This window comes from Columba livia, chromosome 3 (assembly GCF_036013475.1).
Source record: "Columba livia isolate bColLiv1 breed racing homer chromosome 3, bColLiv1.pat.W.v2, whole genome shotgun sequence".
Lineage (NCBI taxonomy): Eukaryota > Metazoa > Chordata > Aves > Columbiformes > Columbidae > Columba > Columba livia.
This window is the reverse complement of record NC_088604.1, coordinates 110,861,032-110,881,086: the sequence shown is the minus strand read 5'-3', so window position 1 is coordinate 110,881,086 and position 20,055 is coordinate 110,861,032. Positions and strand designations below refer to the sequence as shown.

The 20,055-nt window shown below is 39.0% G+C and overlaps 1 protein-coding gene across 26 annotated transcripts in view; it reads left to right on the top strand.

The window, feature by feature from the left end:
• The window catches only part of MAP4K3 (mitogen-activated protein kinase kinase kinase kinase 3), an 82,687-nt gene that overhangs the window by 6,257 nt on the left and 56,375 nt on the right, over positions 1-20,055 (top strand). For 16 of the 26 annotated variants that reach the window (XM_065059100.1, XM_065059103.1, XM_065059114.1 and 13 more), the window contains exons 2-7: positions 3,238-3,295; positions 6,312-6,402; positions 11,750-11,814; positions 14,297-14,352; positions 17,917-17,964; positions 19,795-19,837. In XM_065059100.1, coding sequence (XP_064915172.1) covers positions 3,238-3,295; positions 6,312-6,402; positions 11,750-11,814; positions 14,297-14,352; positions 17,917-17,964; positions 19,795-19,837 — 361 coding nt within the window. Of the gene's footprint in view, positions 1-3,237; positions 3,296-6,311; positions 6,403-11,026; positions 11,078-11,749; positions 11,815-14,296; positions 14,353-17,916; positions 17,965-19,794; positions 19,838-20,055 lie in introns of those variants that run through there. The other 10 variants (XM_065059126.1, XM_065059122.1, XM_065059124.1 and 7 more) reach the window with 7 other exon arrangements.

Below are 20,055 nucleotides of genomic sequence, written 5' to 3'. Positions count from 1 at the left end.
AAGCTTGTCAGGCAGGCAGAGAGGAGTGGATGTTCTGCCATCCTGTATTTACTGCACTAAGTACTGCAGGGCTTACTTTCTGTGACTGTGGTTTCTTTAAATATGAATCCCTGCCTTGCGTAGGGATTTTTGCCTTTGTTTCGGATCCTTTTGTTTATCATCACCTTTATCAGAGCATTGCTTTCTAAAATTGTAGCTGTTGTGTTTTGGTAGCACACCTCCTACCAAAATGTGGAACCTAATTATTTTCAGCATAATTCTTAGTAATTCAGTTCCTGTTAATTGCAGCTGTGACTTTGTAGGATGGGCTGAAGTGATAAACCAGCTAGCTGTTGCCCAAGAGGGGTGATTCCCTACCCTGCTTCTGGCTGTCTTGCTGCTTACGTTGAGTTAGCTCTGGTGCTCAGAGCAATGCCTGAGCCAGAACAGTTGCTAACCTGGCAGTAAACGAACCATAAAAGAGAGGTGGGTGGGTTTCTGCTGGTTTGGAAACTTAAATCAGCTCCTGGGGCAGTTATGTGCGTTTGGGAGAGTCTGGAGGGCTGGAAGTGAGGGGCCTGGGAAGCTGTTTGGGTGCATTTTTCCTGAAGAGAAGAGCTAATCCAGGTCAGGAAACGTGTCTGTGTGCTGGGACCAGTTATCCTGTGAAGTAGAGACTTGATTAGGGATTGCTTGTCTGCATTTTGTTCAACCATTCACGTAGGAAGAAGTCAAAACCAAAGGTGCCCTGCTGTTACCGTCTTCGACTTTGCTTTTTGGCTTGGTTTTTGTTGCAGCATAATACAGTTTATATTACCAGCTTCCATTTGAAGGACAAATATAAATTGAAGGACAAATATAAACTAGGAAAGATGTTTACCTCCTTGGACCCTGGATTTTGTGTTTATACTGGTCCAGCTGCACAGACCTCTCCTGAATCTGCTGGTGTGGCATATCTTTAGGGCAGTGTTACACACTAGCCTTCCTTCTCCTTTTCTTTCCCCTCCTTTTCAGACACATGCCATGCAGATCTCTTGCTCAGCTGGGATTTCCTCCCAGAGCCTATCCGTGTACTGCCCTACCATTGCTCTTTCCTTCTCTATTTCAGAGTAATAAGATCTTTCCAATCATGAGGTTTTTTGGTTAATAAATTTTTGTATAATGTGATAACAACAAAATCTGAATTTTCCCAGCTCTTGTTTCTGGTGGGTGGCAGTTTTTTATGTAGCATTTTGTTCTGATGTCCTATTGTTGTCACAGAGACACTAGTAATTATTTCCTTTTTTATTAGGTAGTGCTTCTCCAGTTTGACATAGCAGTTGGTGTTGGTGGGTTTTTTTAAGCTTCCCAGATGTGTCAATCTGTGTAATTCTTTTAGCCACTGGTAAAATGGTTTTCCATGGCAAATGTTGTATAAATGCTGTATGTGTTCAGTAAAGTGACTGTGTATAGATGCATGCATTGTAGGCCAATCTTTGCTTCTGGAAAACCTGTGTAATGCTTCCCAATTGACACAGTGAAATCTGCATGAGAAGGAATTAGTTGCTGGCTCCTGCTCATGGAAACGGGGATGGGAGGTAAAACTCTTGGCTTTTGCTGTTAACCTCATCATCTGCAAGGCTGGGAGAGAGAGAGAGCACTTACAGGGCAAGTGGAAACAAAAAAAAGAATGTGTGTTTTTTTTCTGTGAGCCTCGTTGAAATTTTGGTTGCATTTGCCAATTTGAAAATAGGGCCAAGAGGCATGCAGTGAGATAAACCTCTTGTGGGAGGCTTGGCCACGGTCACATGTCCTGCGGGTACAGCGCCAGGTGCTCCCTGGGCCCTGCTTGTCTGCACTGACATCTGTGTGCCTTACAGCTGCTTGGCTGTCTATTGCAGGGGTTGGCTTGTTTATGGATTTTAATACAGAAGGACGGCGTAGTTAAGGATGGTTAGGATAAGTTAAGGATACTTAAGTTAATGGTGTAATTTAGGACTGTTGTATGGCAGTGCAAGGTTTCTTGAGCATAATTAAAGCTAGCTTCTTATCTCACTACAAATTAGTGTTGGGATGTGGTGGTGTTTGGTTGTGTATTTTGGTTTCTGTGTGTTGTGTTGTGTTGGTTTTGGTTTTTTGTTGTTGTTGGTTGGTTGGTTTTTTGTCGTTTTTGTTTGTTTGTTTGTTTTTATGACTTGCTTTGTTAAAAGATTAATCCAGGCGAGAACTTTTGTTGGAAGAGTGCTTCCTACAAATTTGTGCTAGAGAGGAGCATGCTAGAGAATTCTTACTGTTTGGTTCTTACTGTTTGGTTCTTACTGTTTGGTTCTTACTGTTTGGTTCTTACTGTTTGGTTCTTACTGTTTGGTTCTTACTGTTTGGTTCTTACTGTTTGGTTCTTACTGTTTGGTTCTTACTGTTTGGTTCTTACTGTTTGGTTCTTACTGTTTGGTTCTTACTGTTTGGTTCTTACTGTTTGGTTCTTACTGTTTGGTTCTTACTGTTTGGTTCTTACTGTTTGGTTCTTACTGTTTGGTTCTTACTGTTTGGTTCTTACTGTTTGGTTCTTACTGTTTGGTTCTTACTGTTTGGTTCTTACTGTTTGGTTCTTACTGTTTGGTTCTTACTGTTTGGTTCTTACTGTTTGGTTCTTACTGTTTGGTTCTTACTGTTTGGTTCTTACTGTTTGGTTCTTACTGTTTGGTTCTTACTGTTTGGTTCTTACTGTTTGGTTCTTACTGTTTGGTTCGCTGTCATTAAGCCCAGACATGGATTATTTAAAATAAGTGGTTTGGATCTAACAGTACTCAGAGATGCTTATCTAATGAAAACATATGCTGTAAGCCCCAAAAATAAATGCATGGTGTATTTGGAAAAAAAAAATCTAACCTTGCATGAAACATAAATACAGGCTGCCCATGGAGGTTGTGGAGTCTCCTTCTCTGGAGACATTCAAAACCTGCCTGGACACATTCCTGTGTAGCCTCATCGGAGTGTTCCTGCTCTGATGGGGAGTGGGGGGGGGCAGGATTGGACTGGATGATGTTTTGAGGTCCCTTCCAGTCCCTAACATTCTGTGATTCTGTGAAGATGTTTTAATTTATTGGCTTCTCCTGAGGTGGTTTTTGCCTTTTTTTTTTTTTTTTTTTTTAAGTGGTTTCACTGTTGTGTATCTCAGTTGCTCATTGTGTTGTCAGAGAATGGTGAGTGGAGAACGCAGGGCTAATTGCTGTGTTCTGCTCTCTAATCTTTTTTCTTTTTTTTTTTTTTTTTCCTTAGGCTAGAAACGTCAACACGGGTGAGCTAGCAGCAATCAAAGTAATAAAACTAGAACCAGGTAAGTGTTTGTGTACTGAAATCGGCTGCAGAAACTAAATATTTTCATGCTTAATGTACAATTACACAAAATCAGTTGAGTCCACTTTTTGAAGGAAGGGATAATTGTTGACATTTAGTGTAGGACAAAATATGCTTTTAAAAAAAATAACAAGCATGACAAACAAGATGTGAGAGGAAAACGTGTAACTGGAGAAGAGTTAAAGGAAAGCTGATTAAAATTTAAGTGAGAGTTGTGGTTTTTTGTCTTAAGTACTGTGTTTTCAACCTGTGTTATACAAAAAAACTGTATAGAACAAAAGAAATGAGGAAGCCGGCAAGGCAGAAAACAACTCAACCTGGTAGAAGTGTAGAGGGAGAAATAAAAAGAAGCAATGGTGTAATAATAGGTTAGCATTAGTATCCAGGAAATTAGTACATTTCCTGAAATTCTGTTGGAGACTCTGATTAAGACATTGTTGTATGCTAGATTTATGCTGTGATTTCATGAAGTACATATACCCTACAGATCAGTTATCAGTCTGCAAATGCTATTCTCTTAATCTGGCTAGACTTGTTGGACAAGAGTACAGTAATCTGGGAGGCAAAATTTCCAGACTTTTTGTTTAATTTTTAACTGTTGATGTTCCATTTCTGGATTTAATGTTGGGGGGAATATTTTAAGTACTACCTGGTTTGATCGTTAAGGTCTATGTGGGCAAGAAGGGAAAGAAGTTACCAGTTTCTTCCATTTTTTTTCTCTTAAAATTATGGAAGTGATTAGAAATTTTGTGTTTATATAATGCATGCACATTTAAAATTCAAGACAGGACAGTGTGTTACTATGTAGTTCCAGAAGTGTCTGTTCATCGCACTTGTTTCATTCACACTGAAAGTTGTGGTCTCAGATTATCTTGTCCAGTTCTGCTGTTTTGGCTTTTTCTGTCAGTTCCCGTTGCTGGAGCACTTGGCTGTGCATGATGGGGATCACCAGTCCAGCCAAGACGAGCAGCCGTGCTGTGTCTCCTTATGGAACTGTAAAAATAAAACAGCAAAGGAGACTTGTGCAGTGGGGCAAGAACCATAGGACTCAGCAGACTCAGATGATATCAGCCTTTAAAATAGGTGGTCTTTTAGTAGGACTCGGAGAATTGTGCTATGTGCGTTTTATGAGCTGTGAACAGAGCCTAGGGGTTCGCTGCCATCACGATGTTCTGATGGGTGAACAACTGGCATCTCGCAGCTGGCAGCCTTTGGATACCCGATTGGTGCATGAAGAATGTACTTTAGCTCTCATCTGTTTGCTCAGCGAGCTCAGTTTCTCTGTGCAATTGTTGCTTTCAGTTGTAGAGGCTTCACTCAGAATTTCAGACCAACAGTGTCCACATCCCAGGACCACAGCACTGACTTTCTTTGCAAGTTTTGCAGATTAGGGGAAAGTGTGCAGACTGAGGGTTAATAATATTTGGACGCTTACTCTAAAGCTTATGCTATTATACTTTAACACCTGTCTGTATGTGAAAATAATTTTTTGCTTGCTCTTCAGCATTTGTGTGTTTAAAGGTCTAGCCAGGATATGGAAAGCCATCAGCAACATACCATGGATAGCAGACAGTCTGTTGTGATGTTAACTTGCAGCTTGTGGTTTGAAGTTTGCTTTCAGTTAAATAAAATACACGTGAATATTGGATTTCTGGTGTGAAAAGTACCAAATTATTAGGTCACCAATATGTCGATGTATTAGGAGAAACGTAAAACGTATTTTTTATAGGTAATAGCTTGGCCAGTTCTATTGGAATTTGTTGTGTTACATTTCAAATTTATTAACAGCCATATTTGAGAAGTGATTTGGGGTTGCAACAATTGATAAATACAAGCTTAGTGTCTATATTAAACTTTTTAGACAATAGCTTTGGCTTCTGGTTTAAAAGCTCTTAAAGTGTGCTACGACAGTACAATGAAAGGAGAATTTTGACATACTTTGAATTTTCCTGGTTTTTCAACTTACTTATAGAGACTCTTAACCAGTTAACTTCATGAATACTTATTTTAGGCCTTCAAGCATCTCTTACCTATGAAGTCCTTGAAGTTAGTAAGAATGAGGTTTTTTGTGAACTCTGTATCTCTAGTAAACAAACTTCAGAAGGGCTTCTTTAGAAATAACCTACCAGACTATCTATAATTTGCCCTTATGACTTAAGAAATTTCAGAGGAGCCCCAGTGTAAGATACTGAACTGCAAAAGAGCATTTGACATGTATTTCTTAAAATAAATAAATAAATACATAAATTAAAAGGCTGTTGAGTATCTGTTACCAACATTCTCTTACATAGTTATGTCTTTCTTGCCTTCCCTCTTACCTACAACATTCCTGCACAACGCCCCAAACCAAAAATGTCTCTATTTGGTTTTCATTTTTTTGTGTGTGGTGTTTTGTTTTTTTCAATGTCCCCATCTGGTAAGAACCTTTTCTAGAAAGAGAGGGACAATTGATGTACCAAACCATAAGGCTCAGAGAGGTGCCTCGTCTCTGTCAGTGTTTTATCTGGATGTAAGTTTTGCACAGTCCATAAATTTACGTGCTTACAGAGTTTACTGAAAAGTTGCAGCAGCAGTGTACTATTGAATGTTTTTTTTTTTTCTCAGGAAAGTGATCAAATGGGTGTTGGACATGTGGCCAAAAATAGCAAAGTTTTGTCATGTTTTTAAGAGCCTGGACTATTGGCAGGGCATATGCAGATGGACACAGCAGAGTCTTGGTGAAAATAGACTTTAGAAAGAGCTATGACCAATATCATAATAGTTATCAGCAGATGTGAGGTCCATCTGGTCCAGAATGAAACTTCTTAAGGGTATAGTTACTTATTGCTAAATCCTGCTAATAAATACTGATTTACAGCTGTTTTATATGTCTTTGAAACTGGCAGATAATTAGCTTAATTACTCAAAATGTTTATTTTATAAACATGTACTGAAATTCTAGTTGAGATCCAAGTATTAGCCAGGCCAGTGAAAATATTCATTCCTCTGCTTTTCAGGAGAAGATTTTGCTGTTGTGCAGCAGGAAATCATTATGATGAAAGACTGTAAACATCCAAACATTGTTGCTTATTTTGGCAGCTATCTCAGGTACAGTTTGTTTCTTTTACTCACTTAAAAATACCTCTCTATACCCTTGAAGAGAACAGCTATATAAGGTGACTTAGACAAAACATAATTTACCAAATAAGTGTAATCCACTAATATATTATTTTTTCACATTTACCTTAAAATCTGTTCTGTTTACTACAGTGTCTCTCTCTAAATAATGTTTCTTCTAGCAAAATGTCTCAGTGAACATGTAGTCATGTTTCCTTGGAACTAAGTTGTCCTTTAAAAGCTTTGAATTTAATACATAAGTGGAAAATTAAGAAGTATGACAAGAATGAAGCAAGTGCGTGTGTATGTAGTATCTCTTAAATCTGTTTCAGGAAAATGTCTCTTAAATTTGCAAAACTTTGGGAAGTATAAATATTGCATAATACAGATAGAGTTCTCAGAAATGTTCTGATTTAACTGGTGTTGGCATGTAAATTTGTCTGAGAACTCAAAATTTAATGTTATGAGGAAATAAGGAGGAAAAATGTTGTTGTTTTTTTTTTTTTTTGTTTCTTAAGAGTAGTAGTGCTATGTTAAACTTTAAGGACAATTTCCTACTGAAGTACCTGAGAGTGTAAACCGTGCAGCCTTTAAAAAGCCTGCTGGTGATTTGTGGTTTGGGTTTGCTTTGAAATCTGAAAAATTATCAATATTTTAGCACTTTTAATCTTTGCTTTTTGTTGTTTAGGACACTTAATGAGTATATGTAAATTATTCTGTCTGATTTTTTTTTGTGTAATTCCTATTGTAAGGTATTATGCTTGCTTGTTACAAGTAAACTCATACTCCACACAAAGTCTCAGTATTGAGAAAATTGATGGCAAGTTTCTAACAAATTTTGCTATTATTCTTTTTAATACATTGTCACAGAGGCACCCTGAAGTTGGTTTAGGCAGACAACAAGGTCCAAAACAAACTTTTATTCTGGTCAAAAAGGTACAGCAAATTAACTGGTAAAGAACCATCTTTAAAGCAGGAATATATGACAGAATGTGGTTCTTATATTTGGAGTGCATCTTTTTCTTTTAAAAATCCTTTTAAATTTAACCAAGTTATCTTCTGTGATACTGCATTTCTTTCATTCTAGATCAGCTAGAGCTTTGGAAATCCTGTTTTTGGAAATACTGTTTCTTTTCTAGCCAGCAGTGTCTGGTTTGGCGCACATCAGCAGTACTACAGAAGAGCTAACATGTGCTCCCTGGCTTGCCTGGCCATTGTTGAACATTCTTTGTCTTGCTCTGGGTGAGCTGGGGCAGGATGTTGAAATGGCAAGTGTGGGCTGCCTTCAGGTGCTCCTAGTGACCTTGGCAAACTGAAATTAAATTAGTTGAGTGTACAAGAACTTAGAGGTAGTGCTGTGGGAGAGATGAAGTCCTGGCAATAAATGCTAGAGAAGAAGAGGTCTCATGCAGAAGCTCAGCTGACTAATGCTGTCCTGAGGAGTTTCTTCTCCCTGCCTCTTTTATTCAGCATCCTGAATAGCTCTGGATGCTTGATGAAGCCATGTTTTATCACTGGCGGGGTTCATTGTATCTTTCTGAATATGAGTACCTTGTTAGCTTTTGTCTGATGAGTGGAAGTATTGCATGAAAGTCAATAGAATCTGTGTTTTGAATTATGTTTGCTTTATAGTAATTTCAAAGGCGTGGATTGCAAAAGCTAGTCACAATAGTATTTCACAGACGTTGTTTAGCATGGAGCATGAAGGAAGACTCCAAGAGCAAGTATATTTTAAGAATAAGTTTAAGTGGAAATGCACTGAGAGTATAAGAATGAAGAGGAAAGCAAGCGGTTGACTATCCCATCAGACAAACACCGTCTGCATGCTGCACTGAGCAAGGCAGAAGTATGTGACTGTGTGCTGCTTGCATTATTGTGGATACATGTGCAGGAAGGTATCAGAGCCTGAAGATGAAATCAACAAGCCACGCTGTTCTGGCATCCCATGTCTTGAAGGGTGCTTGGTAGCCTAAATCCTTTTTTAACATCATGCTGGTCTGTAAGCTGCATTATGCACAAGAGTGTGTGTGTGTGTGTAAATGTATGGGCTTGGTTCTCCAAACCAAGAGTGTCTGCACTTTGGTTTTGAATGTTTAAGGTTAATTTGAAGGTTGACCTAAATTGTGCATTACTTCTACACTGTATAGTACTGGCAAGCCTTTTCTGGTGCATGAACAGTCAATTCTTAACAGTGCTGCATACCTCAAAGTCATGTTAAAATTTTTTTGAGAATTTGTGGAGTTACTAGTCTGACAGGAGCTTACAGATTTTTCTGGTGGTAAAGTTGGCAAGGGATCTTGTGATCTCCTAAAAGGCAGTATTTCGAAGCTCCATGTTATGGTGACTAAGCTGCTTAAATAGATGTTGCATATTCTGAAAGTTGTGTGGCAGGAACCACATAGTGTTCTACCCTCCTGTTGCACTTTCTTAATCTTCCTCCCAACCTCAAAGCCTGCCTTTGTTTGGGAAGAGAGCACCTTTTTGTATGTTGAGGTGTACTTGACTGCATGCAGTTACTTCGTTTGTACCTGTCTGCAGTATTGGGAAGGAGGCTGTGCTGATGTTTTTCTTGGTGTGTGACATTGTCTGGTGTGCTCCACAAACCTTTTCAGAAGACAGATTTAGAAGAAAGAAGTGCAGAATGGCAGAGGGGAGGGCTGGGTCTCTGCTGTGCTGTTGTAGTTATCCCACACTGTTTCTCTAGCATATGAACTTGTGACCAGAATGTGATGGTTCCAGTTGTGTTTGTTTCTGGAGGTGAGATGATTTGTGTTGTAGAAGTGCTGATAAATATATGCAGTTGTCTTACCAGCTGCTGCTTTGAACTAGTCATAGTAGGAACAGATTGTTCAGTATAACTAATAAAAAGCTGTTTCTGATGAGTTTTTAAGATTTCATGTGGAAACACTGAACAAATCTAGTGTTGCATTCAACATTCTTGAGATGTTGTAGAGTGAAATGGTGCCTCTTCTCATGACGCTGTATTAAGGCTGGGGATGCTTTTTCTTTAGAAAACAAAGTTTTCCTCTTGTCTCAGGGTATCAAAATACACCTTTGTAGACCCAGAATTAAATTTTGGCACATATGTTATATAATCTGCCACTCTGTTGTGCTCTTGCTTGGTCCCCTCCCCTCTCTTTGGTGTAGGGCTTCTCTTTTGTCTGGGCAATTGAATGGCTGTCTTTGAGGCCTCTCATTGTCTGACCTTTTGTTTTCTGTAGTGTCTTTCAGTGCTAAGAACAATAAGAAAAATACCATTAACCTAAATTTGGCACTTATCAGCATATTGTTCCCTATGCTTTTCTTCTATTTACCTATGGATTTTTCAGAGAGTCACATTTCTGCCTTGCTGTTACCCTAGGTGTTAAGTTGCAGACACTAAATGGTTCTGTTGATCCTGGCTGTTTTGTTTGCTGTGTTTGCCATATGCTCTGCAGACACACACAACTGTTCCTGTTGATGACATGGATCTTCACTTAGCTCAGAGCACTTTGGCACAGTAATAAAAGGCTAGATAGTGAATTAGAAATGGAATCTCCTCTTCTGATCCTCTTTTGTTTTGGTTTGGTTTTTTTTCCTTTTTTGTGGTATTTTTCCGCACTAGGAAGTTAATGCCCAATAGGGAAAGGTGTGATTATTTTATTTTTTTTTTTTTAATTTTTACAGCACTTATCTACTTCGTGTCTCTTTGCAGGTGCTCTGCTGCTGTCCAAAGGCTGCTGGGGTTGTCCTGGCTTTTTCCCACTTCCACACTGCCGCTGCTGTTGGCATCAAACGGGATGCAGCCACATGAGTGGCTTTCATGAGCCCGGTGCCCCCAAAAGTGTCTCTGTCTGAGTCCTGCATCATTGTGGGGAATAAACAAGGCACTTGCAGATGTCTGTCTCATCAGTGTTTCTTTCTCACTCACATTCCCCTGCTGCCATTGCTAATTCTGGTTTCTTTCACTGGCAGTCACGTTGCTTCTGTGTCTGACTTTCAATGGAAAGCCTTCACATTATTTCAAGTGATGCTTTAATTAACCCCTAGGAATGTATGGAGTTAACAGCCAGGGACTCCTGGTGCTTTAAGCCTCTGTAATGCCTCAACGATACCTTTCCTAGCACTAGATGAAGCAGCCAGGGTGTAGCTTTGAGGACCATGTGGATTATGGACATTAAAAGGGAGGAGATCCAAGAAAGAAGTTCTTCCTTGAAAGAGTAGCTATTCTAGCTTTTATCTGCTGGTGAGAAATACTTGCAATTTTTGGCTTGGGGGATGACCTCAGCACTTACACTGTTGCCTTGCAAAACATGTCCACGAATGTTGGCATTGCACACAGGAGTGACTCAGCTATTCTTTCTGATAGTGACTTATGAATGCAAGAAACCAGGGGTCGTGGGCGAACTGGAGAACGATCATCCATCTTTCCTTTGGTTGTTCTGTGTTCCAATCTACCATAAGGTGGTTGTATGTGATTTTTCTTTCCTGCGTGTTTTGATGGCCAGGAATGACCAGGACAGTCCCAGATTTTCTGCTCTCCACAATGCCTTTCTGTGGCCTCACGTGGTACATCTGTCTTACCAGTGAAGATTACTAAGTGAAAACAGAGTTTAGTGTCCGTAACGGAAGATACCTTTGAATCCTTCAGTCCACTGTCTATTCTGGGAAAGCACCTTTTATGAAGGTATAGTGAGTCAAACTGGATTCCTGTAGTAAGAGACATCTAAAGAACTTCACTCTGACCCCTGGCACAAAAAATATCCATAGGTATTTTTGAGGGAAAAGGCTTATTTGAGAAGGTGCTTACCCACAGCATGGACTCCACTCTGCCTGTCTTTCACTAAAGCACTAGAGCTTCACTGCATTTTTTGTGAAAGAAATTGAGCTGAGAGATATCCCTAGGGCTTTTGCTTTGAGGGTTTGTGTGTGTGTTAATTCCTCTGCTCTGAAAAAAAGTGGAGAAGAAGTGAAAATGAGGAAGAAATAAAAACCTACATCTGTTTTCTCTCTACTCTCAGTAAAAGTATATTTCATTTTTTCTACTTCTCTCTATTTTCTCTACTTTCAGTAGAAGTATTTTTTCATTTTCATAGTAGATCTTGGACAAAAATCAGTGTGCACGCTTCATTAATGCTGTTTCTATTCCTCCAATAAACCCTGGAATATTTTGGGTTTTTCATTAGTTACTATTTTGACAGTGAAGTATCACATAGAGAGTAGATAATATTCTTTATTTGACTTGTACTTTTCATAATACAGAGCTTGTTATATTGTACTTTATAGTGTTTGAATCCTGACTTTTCTAGGTACTCTTTTCGAATCTTACAGCTAATGAATGGTTTTGTTCACTTTTTAGACGAGACAAGCTATGGATTTGTATGGAGTTTTGTGGAGGTGGCTCTCTACAGGATATTTATCATGGTATGTCAAGACTGAAATTCCTTAAAATCTAAGGAAAGCTTATTTTCAAAAATGGAGATTATAGTGTTTTAGAATCAGAGGAGGAACCCTAAATTTAGTATCCATGATAACCCAATTAAAGTAAATTTTAGCTTATGTGTTTACATAATTGGTTGGGATTTGGTTTGGGTTTTTTAAACAAAATTATCTATAGTGGGGTTTTTTTGGGCAGCAGAAGTTATTTCCTTCCTTCAGTAGCTCATACACCCATCACTACTTTTCCAAGGGTATAGCATTATCTGATGTTGCATTGTAAAAAATGAAAAATGTATATCCTTATGTGCTGTCTTAATTCATTGCCATTTTGTTTCTGAGCTTTTGAACTTTGCTTTAGTGTAATCTATACCACTGCATACAGATACCAAGATAAATGCATTGATTAGTATGGGTGCCCTTGTCCTTTGTGTTCTTTTGTATGTTTGTGTTCTTTTTTATGTTTGTATAGTAGCAGCGGTACAAGGGTCTTTTATTAAATGCTGAATTCATGACATGAAAAGCAAAGGTGGCCTATATATTTGCTTTAGGCTTAGGTGCAATGAGTGGTCAAAGAAATGAGGGATGTGTGTGAATCTATTGCATAACGAGAGGATCAGTCAAGTGACTGCTAGTTTTCAAGAGACAAAATCAGTTTTGATGGATTTCACTGCTCTGGAATTAAGACTTGCTTAGGAAAAGATAATGCCGTTGGTGAGTAATGGCTCTGTGGTTCTCAAGGGATGTTTTTCAGACAGGAAATCCATCCATATTCTAAATTCTTAAGATTTTATATGTTAAAATCTTCACATTCTTCTTGTATGTGTAAACAGTATGTATACCTTTTTACATTTACCTTGGGTGCAGTTAAAACATGTCACCAATTCACAAATTTGCACTCTGCTTATGGGGTGATTATTTGAGCATGGCCTTGATCTTTTACACCTTTGCTCATGTTGATAAAAACTTTGTGTCTAGTGGGCTTTGTTATGTGGAACACCTGTAGAGTAGGAAATGAGCTCATGCCACATAAATGCCTGAACAGATGTAGAGGAGAAGTTTCCTGTTGCAGCTGATTTTTGGCTTTTCTGCCAGTAGTTGGAGGGGACGGTTCTGTTGGGATCTTAATTACCTTCCAAAGGGTCTTACTCTAGTTGAACTGTAGGTCTCTGTGATCTTACGTAATTTAATTTAATCAGAATTAAAATTCTCAAAATAAACATACATGCCTAGAAATATGAGCTGTGGGTGCTAATACATTTAGTTTTATGTGGGTTTGGAGCTTTTCTTTCGTTAAAGGGAAGATGGATTTAGACCTCTTTTGAAGACATATATTGCATGATACTTATATTATGGTGTGAGTTTTGTAGAAGCTAAGCAGTTAGGTGCTTAAATCTTGTTTCATTTTTAACTCCCTACTCCTTCAGTTTCCTTTGGGAAACATCATCCAACTTTTCTGTTTGTTCTCTCTGCAAAACCTGAGAAGCTTGCAGGGAGGACTGTATTTCCCCGTCTGAAAACCCTTTAATTTCATGGCCAAAGTCCAGTGACTGGGGTACAACTCGCAGGCCATTCCTTGCTTGCTCTTCAGTGTTTGATTTATGTATTTATTGAGAATTTAATTGCTTTCCTTTAAGAGACGTGGGTGGAGTGGGACCCTGGAGGGACAGGAAGACAACTCCTTCCCTTGGGAATCTGCTCAGCCTGCTCAGAGGGAGGGCTTGAGAAGGCGTATGGTGTGGCAGGCCCAGAAGCAACAGTGCTGGTAGCTCATGCAGGAAAGGGTTGAGAAGCTGCAGAGATGGAACGGCTGCAGAAAACAGGACAGTGGGAAGGATGGAAGGAGGGAGCAGGTTGCAAAATTAGGCTCAAAGGGGACAGAGCAGAGGTTGCTGCAGCTTTGGGTCACCGAGTTGGAAGTCCAGCCCTGCATAGGACACAATGCATTGGTGCAGGAGAAAGAGTTGTGCTTAAGTCACTGTTTCTGTTTCTTTTTCCTGTTAATTACTTTGAGATTTATTTATGGAGGGAGTTACCCTGTTTCCCTGAAAATAAGCCCTAGCATGATTTTTCAGGATTTTTGAGGATGCTTAAAATAATAAGCCCTACTCCAAAAATAAGCCCTAATTACAGTTCATTTAAAAAGTCAATTTAAATAGTGTCCAGGCAGCTATACATGTAAAAAAGTAGCAAGTTTTAGAGGAAAAAAAAATTACTATAAGACCCTATATTATTTTTAGGGAAAATAAGAAGTAGTAGTAGTTTCCATTCCAATGGCACTAGACATTTTTGAGTTTAAAAAATGTTTGGTGGTCTTTGGGGTGCTGGGGAAAAGTCTAAGCACATTTACTTTGAGACTTCTAGTGTAAGATCCTGTCAGTGTGAATGGAAGTAATTGAGATATGTGTTAGGAGTGTTAGGTATCTTACCTCATTTTGAGTATTTTACTTTTTTTTCCCTTCCATTTCAGTGACTGGACCACTTTCAGAACACCAGATTGCCTATGTTAGCAGAGAAACACTACAGGTAGTGTGTTCTCAGGTTCTTGTGGTTGACTTTTAATGTAAAAGTATTAAAAGCTAAAAATGAAAGCTACAAATAAATGTGATGCCATGGAAGTACAGTGTTTGGATGGATTAGCATTTTTTCAGACTTTTGGGAAGGTCCTGTATTATAGCCTAGAACTGATTTGTGTAATCGCATAATTTAAAATCATCTTTAATCATTTTAAGAAAACTTTCATCATCTTTCCATTGTTAATTTTTTTTTAGGGGGGAAGCAGCATATTTATTAATCTGTATTTGTGAAACAAATTAGTTATTTCAAGTTTGAAGGAAAATGTAAAGACTTTTGCATATCTGATAGCTGATCTGTGCCAATAAGAAACAATTGTCTGTGAGCTTGAGATGTTCAAGTTAAGGTCACCAGCCTCTTGTGAGTATAATAGTCTCCATTTTTCTTGCCTAAATGAAAGGTTTAGTTCACCAGTAAAACTGCATTTTTGGTGGATGTCTTGCTTCCATGTGAGAGAGCAGTTCTTGGCTTCTAGTGAATGCATATCTGTTGAATGCCATCAGTTGAGAGCTGCTTCCTCTCTCACTCTCTCAAGGTAGCTTAGTCCCTGAGCCAGCTCCCTGGTGTGCTACTTACCATCTCCCTCTGCTGTGCCAAAGATTGCTGACTTCTGACTTGCAGAACATGGCTTTTTTTTTTCTTTACAGTGAAGTCTTGTGTGATATCTGGGAGTGTTTTGGTTTTTGAACCTTTAAACCCTTTTATTCTTATAGAATCATAGAATGGTTTGGGTTGGAAGGAACCTTCAAAACTCATCTAGTCCAACCCCCCTGCAATAAGCAGGGGCATCTTCACCTAGATCAGGTTGCTCAGAGCCCCATCCAGTCTGGCCTTGAATGTTTCCAGGCATGGGGCATCTACCACCTTTCTGGGCAACCTGGGCCAGTGTTTCACCACCATCACTGGAAAAAATGTCTTCTTTGTATCTAGTCTAAATCTGCCCTCAGTTTAAACCTTCAGTTTAAAACTGTTACCCCTTGTCCTATAACAACACGCCCTGCTAAAAAGTCTGTCCTCATCTTTCTTATAGGCCCCTTTTAAGTACTGAAAGGCCACAATAAGGTCTCCCCGGAGCCTTCTCTTCTCAACAACCCCAACTGTCTCAGCCTGTTCTCACAGCAGAGCTGTTCCAGCCCTCTGATCGTTTTGGTGGTCTCCTCTAGACCTTGTCTAACAAGTCCATGTCTTTCCTGTACTGAGGGCTCCAGAGCGGGACACAGGACTCCAGGTGGGGTCTCACCATAGAGGAATAGAGGGGCAGACCTGCAGGGTTCCCTAAACCTGCTGATCACGCTCCTTCTGATGCAGTCCAAGATACGATTGACCTTCTGGACTGCAAGCGCACATTGCTGGCTCATGTCCAATCTTTCATCCACCAGTACCCCCAAGTCCTTCTCTGCAGGGTTGATCTCAATCAATCCTTTTATCCCCCAGCCTGTATTGATACTGGGGATTGCCCTGACCCAGGTGCAGGACCTTGCACTTGGCCTTGTTAAACCTCATGAGGTTTGTGTGGCCCCACTTCTCAAGCCTTTCCAGGTCCCTCTGGATGGCATCCCGTCCCTCAGACATGTCAGCTGCCCTACTCAGCTTGGTATCATGTGCAAACTTGCTGAGGGTGCAGTTGATCCCACTGTCATGGCATTGATGAAGATAATAAATAGTACTGGTCCCAGTATGGAGCCCTGAGGGACATCACTTGTCACCGGTTTCCATCCAGGCACTGGGCCATTGACCACTACCCTCTGGATATGGACATCCAGCTACTTCCTTATCCACTGAACAGTCCATCCATCAAATCCATAATCTTGGAGCATGGAGAAGTGTTTCAATAGTCTTGAATGGAATTTATGAAATCATTATTTATTGTGTGGGAAGATTTCTTGGTTAATATGCATGAATTCCTTGCAAGAAGGAAACTTGCTACTTCGTAGGTGTTTTCCAAGTATTATTCCTACTCATTTTTTGTCTATTTTTAAATTGTCTGTAAATCCGACCAAATATTATGTATAAAGTTTCTGATGTCTTGCTGTAGCTTATAATGCAGCAGTTACTCTTCCTAGTAAAAATTCTGTGAACGTAGGCCATCTGTCCATCTATAAAAGTAATTTGTCCAATGTTAATTTTGCCATGAACCTGGAATTTCACTTGGGTACCTAAAGTTAGTGTTTGACCTCCATATTTAGAAGACCATTAAATTATGTGTTTTCAAAAAACATTCTCAGTTCTGATTGGAATCAGTGAGTCTGATCCTGAAAATATAGGTCCTTCAAATATGACCGTTAAAGTACCTGCCTCCAGGCATTCAGTTGCGGAAATAGTGACCTCAGGTTCTTCCAGGGCTGTGGTAAAAATTAGTGAGTTGTTGAGCTTTCTGTGCCAGTAGCATTCAGAGATTTAAGTGTGAGGAGCATACATGAGACTCTTCTGGCTAATGCCAGTTGTTGCAACAGTTGGGTAGATGCTTTGATTAATTACACTTTGTACCAAAAGCAAATAAAGTCCAGTGAGGACTCTGAAAAGCCATTGGAACAACTGGGTATTATTAATTGTTTCCCCCAGAGAAACAGGTTAAGATGTCTGTGAGTAGGATTCTTTTTCTTTTTTAGTTTGTTTAAAGGAGTTAAATTTTGTGTCTGATTAGCACATCAGCTACATTGCATGCAGGTTTTCGTGAGCTGACAAAAAAGTACCCCGAAACTGTATCTTCAGTGGTACTGTTGTCTATCTGTACAATGTTGTTCACTTGAAAATCTCTAGTACCGGGTCATGTAAGTAGTTGCTTCCTTGTCTTTCCAGTTGTTATATTTAGGACCATCCATGAAAAAACTGATAATTGAAGACAATACGAATTTATTTTTGTGGTCAACTCCATGCTGTCTTGCATGAGCTGGCAAAACAAAAATTTCTGTCTTGGCTTGGGTATCTCCCATGTTAATATCTTCATGGAGGTTCATGACTGCAGAGCAGGGAAGATGTTTACATGGCTTTTTACCCCTGGAAGAGAATTTTGGTCAAATGCTTTGGTACTTTCATTGAGACCCAGGAAGACAACCTAATGCTTCTGCAGAAAAACATGAGTCAAAGTTGAACTGCTGTGTTAAAGCCAGAGCGCTGCCTGCTAGTGTGCATCTAAACTTAATTGTGTAATAAGCTAGGAGATAACTGCACTAGGTATCCAGTCATCTGACTGCTGAAAAAAAGACTGTTAGGCAATTTAAACGTAATTAACTTGGTCTAAAAAAGTGACAGTTACCATGTCCAGAGGAAAACCTGGTCGGGGGATGCTTTTCTTGGAATACATGTGGTGACTGATATTTTTTTCCATCAGTCCTGTGTTTTAGGTATTATGATACCACATATATTGAATTTGCAAATGCAGTTTGGATACAGTTAAGTATAAGAATATTCTTCAGTCAATGGGTCATGTAGATGATTGGATTGGTCTTATAGTTAAATAAGAAATGTATATAAAATGAAAAAATATTGAACTTAATTATCTACATATTTTTGCAGGGACTATATTATCTTCACAGTAAAGGAAAAATGCACAGAGATATAAAGGTAAGTAAAAACTGAAGGCAATGTTTTGTTTTTATAACAGGCTACATCACCTCTGATGTGTCTTTACTGTTATTTAAAAATATCCCCAAAATTTATACATATGTAAGCTCTTTATTAGAATAAATTAAAATTTTATGCAAAAGGAAAGAGAAAAATCTTTCCTTTAAATGCATGCGTGGAAATAGTTTGTTCTTTTAATTGGAGGCAGACATAGTACTTATATAGACCAGTGCTGTAAACTCCAGGCATCGGCTGGTGTCCAGAGCAACATGTGTTCAGATGACTGTAAGGATGTGTCTGTGCGAAATGAAAGGTTTGGTTTTTCGCACACCTTTTCAAGAAGCTTGTTGTGCCCTTCTCTTTGAACCAGTTAGTGGGCAGAGCTGTTGCTTTGGCTTCTTGCTTTCTTGGTAAACAGATTGCAGGGCAGTGACTGTTCTGCGTGGTTCTTGGAGATATTTCTGTGCCCTTCCTCACATGTTAAAATTAGAGAGGATACTGCAAATCAGGCTCTTCACATTGAGTTATTTAAACCATAATCTCAACAGATCTGTATCAAAGGTTGCTTGTTCAGTCTCTTACACTCTTTGTTATAGTTTCCTTCTAGTGCTTCCTGTTGACTTTTTGTCCCTGAAATTTTACTACCTACTTTTTGATTTTTTGAAACTCTTCCTTGTTCAGGCTGCAGCTTAAACTTGGCAGGCTTCCTCCTGGAAATTTGACAGTAAATTATCATATTCCTTTGTGTCTTGTAGGGGATTGGTTTTGTTTGGTGGTTTTGTTCTTCAGACAAGGAATGCGATGTACATAGTAACTTCAACTGTAGATGCCTTAATGCAGCCTGATTCCAGGCTGTTCTTGTAGACTGCAGAATAATACTTGGGTTTTGAGCAATCATAAAAGTAATTTCTGAAAGAGAGATTACCTTGGACACGAAAATTAAACATTTTTCGTTATACTTTATAGAATGCAAAATGATGCTTGTAAGGACTGTGTGCATAGATACTTGGTTCTGAACAGAATTGTGCTGATAAGAAATGCTTACAGTGCTTATGGAGAGAAATATTTTTTTTAAAGTCATTCTCATGAGCATGGAAAAACAGTATGTTAATCTCCTGGCTGTGGACCTGTGTTTAGCCAACTCCAGCCTTCACTCTCCACAACCTTTACCTGGTTTCAGTCTTCAGATCAAGTTTGTTCTCAGTCCTTTTATGCCATGATTTTATGGTACTGACTACCGCTTCGGGTTAGTTTTGATTGTTGAACTGAAGTCAGTGGTACATACAGCCACACAACAGGGAACTCTTCAAATCGAGCACTAACAGAATCTCATTTGTGTAAGGACGGAAATAGTTTTGCTAAACACTTGAATATCAAGGCAGGTCCTTGAGGGTATAATTATTGTGATTCTCAAACAGGACAAAACCTCCATATGAAAAGAAAACCAAATTACTTCCGCTTAGACCTTTGGAGTTCCTGTTTCCATTCAGTCAGTGTAACTAGAAAAAAGAATTAATCAGCATAGGCAAATCATCGTATTCTGCTTTTCGAGAGAGTTTTGTATACAGTGGAAACTCAGTAGTACCAAAGGCTGAGAAATGCTAAACTAAAAATGAATGAGAAACCTTATATATCCGAATTTCTTTATATAACAGAATAGCAAGTTTCTAATTTCACACACGTTGCCTTGGTAAAGTTGCAGATTTCTTGATCACCCAGTCCTTGGTTTGTCTAAGGCCCCTAGTTTGCCATAAGCTCTGACTTTCGTTTTTTTTAATGTGGTATTGGAGGAATCTGCATGGATTAATTCAAGTATGTTTACTTTTTAAGGGAGCAAACATTCTTTTAACGGATAATGGACATGTGAAATTAGGTGAGTTAATGCAATTTAGTTTTATTAATAGTTTTTCATGTGCCCTTAAAAGCAGTCTTCCGTATTTTGTTTAGTGATACAATGGCTCATGTAAGGAATTAGTGAATGTCAGAATTGTTTTTCTCATACTGGTAATATCTAACTGCACCATCCAATTAGTGTCTGAAGAGTAATTGGAGGAGTTTTGGGACACTAAGGTAAAAGACTTTTTGATGTGG